Genomic DNA, 11580 nt, shown 5'->3' with positions numbered 1-11580 from the left:
AGGAGGAGGACAACCCCCAGGAAATCAGGCAGCATGACTGCTTCACCTTCTATTACACCATTTATTCCTGGTCACCACTTAGCTAGGGATTCACACTTAGCCTCAAGCCATGCAGATGAGAGAGGCCTAGATAAAGATGGCAGTTCCCTCTGAGGACAGCCAGGGGACAAGCTCGCCCCAGGGCAAGAAGAGTCACCAGAGCCCTGATCCTCACCACTAGATTTCAGTCCCAACATGGGTCCTTCCAGGGGAAGTTCCTCTCAACCTCCTCGGAGATCTTGGAAAACCTCATTCTGAACTAGTTCTCCTTTAGTTCCTATGTGGTTCCTCTCCCTATAGAAGAACAAAGTCTGACACAATCGTGAGTGTTAGGAGTAGTTAACTCACAGGTAAGGCCAGGGAGACGTGATGCATGACAGAAAACAGTCAGGGCCACAGTCATGCTAACTCAATGACCCCTCTCATAAGACCACAGGGACTCACTGCTGTGGAAGCAGTGTGTGTGCAGAGGAGGGCAGCACATGCAAAGACTGCTTCTGAAACCAAAGGCAGGGTGCGATTATAAACCACAAAGCTGCCATGATTCACAACGAAGACCGATGAATCCTTGGCTTGTCAATTTAGGCCTGATTGGCTGAAGCGAAGTCCTTAGAAACTAGAGGCCCAAAACAGCCAATGGTTAAATCCTCACCTTGCGTGCCCTGGGATCCCATGTGGGCGCTGGTTCCTGTCCCAGCTGCTCCACTTCCCATTCAGCTCCCCTGCCTGTAGCCTAGTAAAGCAGTACAGGATGGCCCAATGCCTTGAGAACCTTGCACCCACATGGGACACCCAGAACAAGTTCCTGGCTCCTGGCTTTGGATTGCTCAGCTCTGGTCATTGCAGTCACTTGGACAGTGAATAGAGTGAACCAGTAAATGCAACTCTCTATAAATCTGCTTTTCTAATAAATAAATACATAATTTTTTTAAAGAAAGAGAGAGAGTGTTTTAGAAACTATTTTAAAAACCTTTGGACCTGGCACAGCAGGCTAGTACCTAAATCCTCACCTTGCACACTCCAGGATCCCATATGGGCGCCGATTCGTGTCCAGGACCTCACTTCCCATCCAGCTCCCTGCTTGTGACCTGGAAAAGCAGTTGAGGACGGCCCAAAGCCTTGGGACCCTGCACCCACGTGGGAGACCTGGAAAAAGCTCCTGGCTCCTGGCTTCAGATCAGCTTAGGTCCAGCCATTGCAGCCACTTGGGGAACAAATCAGCAGATGGAAGATTTTCCTCTCTGTCTCTTCTCCTCTCTTTATATCTGACTTTCCAATAAAAATAAATAAAAATTTATTATAGAAAAAAAGAAAGAAGCCCTCGAGTCCTCTAGGCTAGGTCAACATGTAAACATGAACCACCAACCAGAAGATGGTCCCCATCACTGCAAATCCCCCATCCAGCTGTTCTCCTGACGATCCTGATGGGCTTTCTTTGCAATTGTGGCTCTGGCTGCTCTGTGTGTGCCTGATTACTTTTTATCTTACAGCCTGTTTAACCAATCAAGGGCCATATTTCTGTAAATTCTCATTGTTTTAAGATTTATTTTTATTTTTATTGGAAAGGTAGATATACAGAAAGAAAGAAAGACAGAGAAAAAGATCTTCTATCCGCTGGTTCACTCCCCCAACAGCTGCAATGGCCAGAGCTGAGCTGACCCAAACTCAGGAGCCAGCAGCTTATTCCAGGTCACCCGCACAGGCACAGGAACCCAAAGCTTTGGGCCAAACTCGACTACTTTCCCAGGACACAGGCAGGGAGCTGGATGGGAAGTGGAACATCCAGGATTAGAACCGGCACCTATGTGGGATCCCAGTCCTTGCAAGGCAAGGACTTTAGCCACTGGACTACTACGCTGGGGTAAATTCTCATTTCAATCCCACTTTTAAAGTCTGCTCCCTCACAGGAGTTCCACTACCATCTAGGAAGGTTAATTTCCTTCCTTCATTATACAGTGACTTAGAATGATTACTGCGTGCCAGGCGCTCCACCAACAAAGTCACGGAAAATAAGCCCTAGCTTTGGGGCTGCACTGATGAGAACGCCTGGTAAATTAACCAGGGCTTTACGTTTTCCCATCTAAAAGCAGCTCTGCTGGGATGGCTGCTCTGCTCTCCACATTCCAGCCAAGGGCACCAGGGAAGACCTCTCCAACTCTATTTTCCACCCACCTCCCTAAGAAACTCCCATCTCAAAATGGGAAGAATAAAGAAACTTAACAAAAAGGGGAGGGAGGCTGGAGGAGTGAAAAGCATTTTCTAGAGAAATGAAGTGCTTTCTTCCTTTTTAATATTCACAACAGATGTTGATTATTTTTGCAGGTTATTTGCCAAATGCTCAGATGCCAACAAAGAAAAAGGACCATTTCCTTCCTGAAAAGAAAAACCGAGAGCTGGAAGCATCGGCCCTGTTCACTTCTCCCTGACAGAACTCTGCCTCTGCACCTGCTGCAGAGCTGCTCGGAGTCTGACAGCAACAGCCCAGCACACACCTAAATGTCCCTCACCAAGCTGTGTTTATAACCTAGAATCCCTCGCCACCACCACCAAGTATGAATGCAGGGAGAGCAGCTTAACTATTTCCCAACGCACAAAACTTGCTCACGCAGTTACTACAGAATGCTGTGGCAGGCACACGCTCGGGTGGCCCCATCCCCCGAAGTCACAGCTCTGCATTACACCTTCCCCTCAAGTGGAGGGAGAATCTGCTTTTTCCTACCAACAGAAAATGGCCAAGCGGACGAGAGGCTACTCTTGTGACTGTATTAGGCTATGTGGGGAAAGGTAAGAAACCGTGCAGATGTGGTTCAAGTCCCTGAGCAGCTGGCTCCACGTGAATAAAAAGGAAGACTATACTGGCCTGACTTTATCTAATGGGTTGATTCTTTAAAAAACTAAACAAACAAACAAAAACCTGTACTGTGCGTCAGCTGACAACATAGTGTGAACTGGCCCCGTGCATGACTAAGTTTCTGATAATCATCCAGAGGATTTAATTCTTCAAACGCTTAAATGTCAGTGTACTGGACAAATGTCTACGTTGTTAATACCACTCCTTTCTGGATGCCTACAGGATTATAGGTAACACATATTACCAGATATGAGCAAAATGGAAAATCAGTCTATCTGAAAATCCCAGAATCCTCATCAAAATCTAAAATACATGTCAACCCTCCAGGAGCAGGAATTTAGTCTTGCAGTTATGACGCCTGTACTCCCAGATGGAGTGTTTGAGGAAAGTTCCCCCAGCCCCAGCTGCTGACTCACTTCCTGCCAATGCAGACCCCAGGGGGCAGCAATCACTCACGCCACTGGGCTCCCAGCACTGTGTTCTCGGTTCAAACCTTAGCACAGTGCTGCTCCTTGCAGGCATTTGAGGAGACAATCAGGAGAGATGGGAGTGAGTGTTGTCTGTGTGTGTGCGTGCGCGTATGTGTGTGTTTGAGGAGGAGTAAGCTTTTAACCTAGTGTCTAATATGCCACTTGGAATAACCATATTCCTTGTTAGAGTCTCCTGATTTGGGTCCAGGCTCCCTTCCAAACCAGCTTTCTGCTACTGCATAACTTGGGAAGAGCAGCTGATGGTTAGGCTACAGTAATCGGGTCCCTTCACCACTCAGCTTGGTCTAACGCAGCCCTGGCCACATGGAGATTTAACATACCAGCAGTCACTCTCATTCTCATTCTCTCTCTCTCTATTTCTCTCTCCCTCATCTTTCTTCCTGCCTCTCAGGTACAAAAACATATTCAAAAGAATTGATTGTTAAAATAATTCATTTATAATAGTTAATTTTAAAATTAATTCTGATATCCTCTATAGCATTCCTTTTGAGACCTTTTGTGCCCTGTGCAATTTCTTACCTGTCTACCCCTTTTATTCCAAATAACACTTCATCTGTTCTGCTTTATGGGCAGAAAACAGTAAAATGCCCATTGAAGCAGAGTTAGAAATCTGTTTACACTGGAACAGTATTCTCTACCAAGCAAATGTGTTGAGTCTGTTAAGTAAATCTACTACCACCATAACAGCAAGCAATGTTCCTATGAAATTTTGAATAGCAGTTCATGAGTCACTTGCTTCCCTTGAGTTCTATTGGTGGTGACGTTCACTCCCATTGATCTACCACTCATTGCAGAGTGAAATAACCTCAGCAGCATGGAAACCTACATTATCCAATGTGAGAGGACAGCAGGAGACAGTGAGTCTCTCCAGAATGGGCACTATTCACAGTCCTCTTCAGCCTTTCCCAGGCTTCTAGCTCAGTGTTCTATGTACCATGATCCCTCAACGGATGAGCATCAAGTTGAACTGAAGATAAACGAGAAGGTTCACAATCACTGTGGAGTAAAAGGAAGGCTCATCCAATTGTTACCTATGATTCCCTCCCATCACCACCTACCCTCCTACTCAAATATTAGTCTTAAAATAGTCACAGGGGGAGGAGTCTAAAAAAATATTGCATTTAAAAATCCATTAAAAATGAAATGCTAGGGCTGACACAGAGGCATATCAGGCTAATCCTCCATCTGTGATGCCAACACCCCAAATGGGCATGGGTTCAAGTCCTGGTTGCTCCAATCCCATATCTTGCTAATGGTCTGGGAAATAAAGAAGGATGGCCCAAGCAGTTGGGTCCATACACTCACAAGGGAGACTCAGGAGAAAGCTCCTGGCTCCTAGCTTTGGACTGGTCCAGTTCCAGCCATTGTAGCCATTTGGGGAAAGAACCAGTGGAAAGAAGATCTCTCGATCTCTCTCTCTCTCTCTCTCTCTCTCTCTCTCTCTCTCCCTCCCTCTCCCTCTCCTCTCTCTCCTGTCTCTGTAACTCTTTGAAATAAAAATAAATAAACCGTTACAACTGAAATGCTACATACTGGTACACGTTTTCAGTATCTACTGCTACACTACCTACTGTTTGTCTCCCAAATACTTACTAAGGGTTATTATTAGCAAGAGGGAAATACCACTCCTTCTTCTTTTTAAACCACAGCAGTGCTTTGGGTTTATGAATTAATGCCACTTGTACCAGTTCTTGTACACAATGTTGCTCTAACAGGGACACAGCACAAAGCGCACTGCTGGTCCCTTGAACCTCATACATTCCCTGCACCCCGCAAATCAGCACAGCACTTAAGTCAGCAGAGCAGCACATCTCAAGCAGCTGAAGACGCCCTTTCCCGTCTCTATGTCTGCCTAAACAACTTTCTTGCCTTTAAGAAATCTTGAACTCTAGGCTGTGGCATGGTGGATAAGCCATACCACCTCAGCACTAGCACTGACTATGGGTACAGTCAGTCTGGTTGCTCTGCTTCTAACCCAGCTCCCTGATCACGTGCCTGGGAAAGCAGTGGATGATGGTGCAAGTCCTCGTGCCTCCTCGCCCACGTGGGAGACCCAGAGGGAGCTCCTGGCTCCCAGACTCAGACTGGTTCAGCTCTTGCCATTACAGCTATTTGAGGAGCAAACCAACAGACGGAAGATCTTTCTCTCTGCTTCTCCCTCTTTCTGCAATTCTGCCTTTCAAATAAATAAACAAATCTTTAAACTAAAAAAAAAAAAAAACACACTCAAAATAAAAGAATTAGAGGCATTGTGTCTATAACTGGCACATAGAATTTTCAAATGCCTGCTAAATAGAAATCAATCGGGAAGAGTAGCACACCAACGATCGGAATCATTCTGGATTGGATAATCATTTCTATACAGTAACAAAACCAGCCAGGCCAACCCAGTTTTCAGGGTCCAGTAAACTTTTCAGCAGCTTCCCTGCCACATATACATCCAAGGCATTGGTCATAGCACCAATCTACACATGCTCTCCACCCCCTGCGCCAGCAGCTTCCTCACCGGCCCCACTCTCCCCTCCATACACTCACAGCTCTAGGGCTCCCTCTGACCACGACGCAATGCTGAGCTTGTTCCCCTCCATCTGAGAACATCTAGCTTTGCCTCCTCTCTACACCATCTCATGCATCTCTATCTCCTCTGCAGAGAGACTCTTTTGTAAAATCTCCCTGTTTGCAAGCTGCTAATTCTTAGATTCATAAACAATCCTGCTGCTATTCTCTTGGCACAGAATTCATGCCTGGATGTCCTAACATATATGCAGAAACCATGTCCTACCTTACTCCACCCCACCCTGCACAGTGCTGCCACAAGGGTCTTTCCAACACACCATTCTGGTCATCTTACTTTACTGCTTAAAAATCTCCTGTACCTGGGCCCGCCACGGTAGCATAGCAGCTAAAGTCTTTGCCTTGCATGTACCAGGATCCCATATGGATGCAGGTTCTAATCCTGGCAGCCCCACTTCCCATCCAGCTCCCTGCTTGTGGCCGGGGAAAACAGTCGAGGACGGCCCTACACCTTGGGACTCTGCACCCATGCGGGATACCCAGAAGAGTCTGTGGGCTCCAGGCTCCTGGCTTCAGATTGGCTCACCTCTGGCTATTTAGACCACTTGGGGAGTGAATCAATGGATGGGAGATCTTCCTCTCTGTCTCTCCTCCTCTCCGTATATCTGACTTTCCAATAAAAATAAAATCTTTTTTTAAAAAAAATCTTCTGATCCAGAATAAAGTATTCACTTCTTAGCAGTGATAAATATACCTCCCTACCTTTCCAATCTTATCCCTGGGGGCCATCTGCCACCAGCCTCAGATTAACCCTCCTGCCTGGCATTTCTCCACTCAGGCACATTCATGCCTCCATGCCCCACTCACTTGTCAAAATGACCTTTCGAGTAAGTTCACCATGCCCTCTGCCTTACCAAGTACTCCCACGCTGTCCTGTTCTTCCTCCCACAGCATTTATCACATTTAACTGTGATTGTCTTATTACTTTTCTGTCTCCTCCCTTAAACTGAGCTTCTTTCAGGGAGAAGTCACAATGCATTTTGCTCCTCTTTGTATCATTAGTACCTAGCACAGCATCTGGCACTTAAGAGGCACTCCATAAGCATTTGAGAGACTGCTATGGTATGGTAACAACCACAGCTAGAACTCAGGCAGAATTTACTCTCTGCCAGGTACCACTCTAGGCATTTTATACATGTTCATTCTTTAATCCTCATAATAATCTCGTCAACTATATGACTATCTCTACAAATGAAGGAACTGCAAGCAGATACATTAAATAATACATTCAAGGTGACATGGTCATTAAGTGACAGACAAAGTCACACCTAAACACAGATGGTGAATTCCTGAGCCACATTCTTCACCACATCTCCATGCTGCCTCTTTTACACATGATGCAAAGGAAATGTGATCTGCTGTGGAAGCCCTCATATCACCCAATCTGAGCCAGAGGCGTCCCTTCTGTGTCCCATGAAACCCCATACACACCTTCCTACCATTCATTACACTATACCTTACTCCTCGGGGTCTATTCCAATATCCCGTAAGTATCTTGAGAACAGAGACTAACATTTTATATACATATATACACACACATATGTATGTGTGTGTGTATAAAACTCAGTGCCTAGCACATGGGAAATACTAAATAACTTTCATAGCTACATAGACATACTAACATTGATTTTCAGACAAGCCAGCAGGTGGCAGAAGACGACAATACTCACAGCTAAACAGAGACTGAGTGGCCTTACCTTTCACCTGGGTCACTTTCTTCATGATGGTTTTCTGACTGCTGGCCAGGCTCACTGTCACGGTGGCTCCTGGTGTGCCATAGCCCCAGATCACAGCCCCAGCAGGCTCCTTCTGCAGCACCATGTAATCATTGATGTGCGAAGCAAAGCGAAAACCAACACCTAAAAGATTGAGCAAATTCTTAGTGGGGACATCCTCTGGGAGACCCAGCACCACATGGATCGGGTGGAGCAACAAGGAATATGCAGGTTTTATGCAAGACAATTGGCAGCCTCAGTTCTTTCATCTGCTACAACTGGATCCTATGCATCCCAATTAGGTAAGCAATACAGCAAAACGTATTCGACACATCACAGTACAAAACAACCATTAAGGAAGCCTTAGAACCCAGGCCAGCAAGGGGCCACACACCCCGACCCTCTCCCTCAGAGCCCTTGCCCTTCCTTTGCTTTCAGGCTTGGTCCAAACACTTGACTTCTTTCCCTCCTCCCACATATAAAAAAAATCACTATAACAATCTTTTATGCACCACACAGATGGTGTTTATGAGAAAAATAAACCACTTCCTTCCCCTACTTTCCATCACCACGCCCACTCCTTTTAGCTGGGAATAAAGAAGCATGCTTCTCTCCAGGGTAGCCTTCTTTACTCTGTTTTCCTTTTTTTTATCTCCCCCTTACCTATGACTGGCTAATTTCCTTCATATAACTGCCCTTCTTGTGCTTGTTTCAAGGTGGACTGATTGATGAGTTGACCTGAAAGGTACAGGTAGAGCAGGAAAGAAAGAGATCTTCCATCTGCTTCCATCACTAACGGTAGCCAAAGCCAGGGCCAGGTATTCCATCCGGATCTCCCACAGGAATATCAAGACCTCAGGCACTTGAGCCCCATCTTCTGCCTCCCAGCCACACTATCAGGGCACTGGTTTAGAAGCAGAAAAGGAAGCAGAGTAGCGAGAAATTGAACTGTTACTCTGATGTGGGATGCCAGCTACTCAAGCAATGGTTTAACCCACAGCACTACAATGTTCACCCTCTTAGGTTTTTTTTTTAGCAAGCTAGTATAAAATACTTTAGATTCTAAATAAGTATTTATAAATATCTCTAAGTCTGCAACTTCAAATAATTTCAGATAAATGCAAAACAAGGTCAAAACATCTGAACAACGGCTTTCCATCACAATGTTACCCACTTCACAAGTTAAAGTATAACCAAAAAAAATTAGATGGAGAAACACACTTGAAACTGTGGATTCTATTCTAGAAAGTCACTAACAAGACTGAATAAGATTTCATTTTAATGAGATCATTCCTATTTTTATCATCCAGGCTATATGGAAGTATTTTATTAATAACAAGCATCAATCTAAATTATCTCTGTGAATTCCTTATCGAAACTTCCCAAGAAGAATAATAAAACTTAAGGTATGCACCCATTTCAACAAAGAAAACAAAGTCCCTTAAAAATCAGCAAAATTAGGATTTAAAAAAAAAATAAAGACCAAAATGATAGACAGAGAAGAGAATCAGAATTAATAGGGCTCACATTTTCCTCCCTGGAAGCTACAAATGATGACGGCCCCTTAGGCTATGCTTAACAGGCCTGCACAGCTAACAGAACCTCAGCCAAGTTCAGTGACCTATTTACACTGCTCTAGAATACAGACTGGTCCCTAAAACTCCTCCGTGCTCTCCTGTGGGCTAGTTGCACCAGGAAGCCAATGTGATAATCAAAGATCACCCAGAAGGGCTTCCCAGGCTACAGATGCACGGCTACCAGGAGCCAAGGGCTCCACGAAGAGCTTACATAAGCAGGTTGGCAGCCTGCTAGGGGGAAGGAGGAGGCACACGTGTGGGAGGGCCCTGTCTTGGGTAGGTGCTTCATATGGAACAAAAACTGCAAACCAGAGGCATAAATAAGAGCTAAGTAGAGAGTGAGGAGGTTGGGGAACTGAAGCAAACTGGCAGCTGCTTGCATAGCTATGGGGACGGCCAGGAGCCCAGAGCCGGGAAATACCTTTTACCAAGTCAGTCTGTCCAACCAGCACACCCTCACTGAACCTCCTAGTGCAGGGTTCTGTGCTGGGTTAAAGAATGTTGAAGGTGGAAGAGATCTTTATTCAATCATGGTATAATCACGTTACTTACTGATCAAGAGGCAAAATCCTATTACTGACCCAGAGAGACAGAGAACCAAGTAGATTAAGTGATTCTTAAAAATAGCTTACACATCCATTAATTAACTCAGCAAGTACTTATTTATTTGTTCCTACTGCATGCCAGGCCACTATTTTAAGCAGTGAGATCTAACACCAAAAAAAAAATTCTAGCCAGGGCCTGGCAATATGGCATGGTATGTTAAGCTTCAGCCTGCAGTGCCAGCATCCTATATTGGTACTGGTTTGAGTCCCAGCTGTTTCATTGCCAATCCAATTCCCTGCTAATGTGCTTAGGAAAGCATCTCAAGATGTCCTAAGTGCTTGACCCTCTTGCACCTACATAGGAGACTCAAAAGAAGCTCCAGACTCCTAGTTTTGGATCAGTTCAGCTCCAGACCTTGCAAACATTTAGGGAGTGAATTGGTAGGTTTTCTTTCTTTCCCTCTCTCTCCCTCTCTCTCTTCCTCTCTCCCTCTCTCTCTTCCTCTCTCCCTCTCTCTCATCCCACCCCTCTGTCTCTGTAAATCTGCATTTCAGATCATAAATTCAATAAATAGAATCCCTGCCAGCAGGGCTCTGACTCTTCTGAGGGGCTGACCTGAGGCAAGCACCGTGCTAACCACAGAGCAGACAGTAAGCTCAGGCCAACAGCACAGAGGCCAAGTCGGCAGACACCTGCCACAATCGGGTAAGGATGGTAAATCATGAAAAAGGAATGTTTCCTGTCCCTCCCCAGCTCAGACACTCAGCTGACAGGCCCGTGGCCCACGAGCAAGGAACTGAACAATGGACAGACAGGAGAAGGAGCCCTGGCAGGTGCTGCTGGCAAACAGATTCAGCTAACACTTCAATTTCTTTTTCTTCTTCTTTTTTTAATGTCTTCAGTTAAAAGCAGACAAACAAAATTAAGCCAGCGGTTACCACTTTGCCTGTGCCGTGAGCTAACCAGGGAACGTTTCCAGAAGGAGTAGCCTGACGGGCTCCATAAAACTGGCCATGTTCTAATTCACTCGCAGGTCTGCAGCTATTGTTGCATTTGATACATCTCAACTATTACATGATAAACAGAAGTCCGAGAGGAGGGGTCATCTAAAGGAAAGATATCCCTTTCCAAGAAGGGAGGGAGAGGACAGAGGAATGACAGAACATAGTCCGTGTTTGGGAAGGCAACGTGGTGGGGGTGTGACCCGCAGCAGGCCACGAAGCACTGAGAGCCAAGGCTTCAACAGGAAAACGCATGAAAGAGAGCTTTCACCTGCTCCCGTACAAAGGTCACCGGGCGTAGAGGACACTGCAAACACGGCACTATTTCCTGGCACCTCTGTGAAACCCTGAAAAAACAGGCAGGGTTGCAGTGGAAGGGATTCGGGGAGGCGTCCTAGCTCCGAAGTGGAATTCATCAACCAGGTTTGTGCACAGCGCTCTCCCACTTCCACTTTAAATCCCTCACAGAGATGGGGTAGTAGCCACAAAAAATCCCTCCTGCGGATTTTCCTCTGCGTTCGCACCCAGATTCCCCCTCCGGTCTCCTACAGGCAAGCCACAGCCCCATGTCCAGCCTGGGCATCCAAACGCCAGGTTCTGACCATGCATTGCTTCCCCTCCACCTGCACCTAAGCTGAAGCGAGAAAGCAGAGGCGAAGCCCAAGCCTTCACTATTCCTGCGCTGCTGAGGGGGCTGTGTCTCTTAGCCCTAATAACTACTTAAACTAGTAAAACTTAATTCCTCCAAGGAACCCAGCCTGAAGCAAGCCCTCCCCAAGGGGCACC

At 46.0% G+C, this 11580-nt stretch overlaps 1 protein-coding gene across 1 annotated transcript in view; it reads right to left on the bottom strand.

Annotated features, from left to right (window-relative positions):
* Positions 1-11580, bottom strand: part of SIAE (sialic acid acetylesterase) — a 31754-nt gene that overhangs the window by 19796 nt on the left and 378 nt on the right. The window contains exon 2 of the mRNA XM_040976774.1: positions 7653-7814. Within this exon, the coding sequence (XP_040832708.1) occupies positions 7653-7814 (162 nt within the window). The remainder of the gene's footprint in view (positions 1-7652; positions 7815-11580) is intronic.

The sequence above is a fragment of the Ochotona curzoniae genome, unplaced genomic scaffold (genome assembly GCF_017591425.1).
Source record: "Ochotona curzoniae isolate NIBS_2020 unplaced genomic scaffold, NIBS_Ocur_1.0 contig_2723, whole genome shotgun sequence".
Taxonomy (NCBI): domain Eukaryota; kingdom Metazoa; phylum Chordata; class Mammalia; order Lagomorpha; family Ochotonidae; genus Ochotona; species Ochotona curzoniae.
The sequence above is the reverse complement of the archived record's forward strand: the minus strand, read 5'-3'. Positions and strand labels throughout refer to the sequence as shown.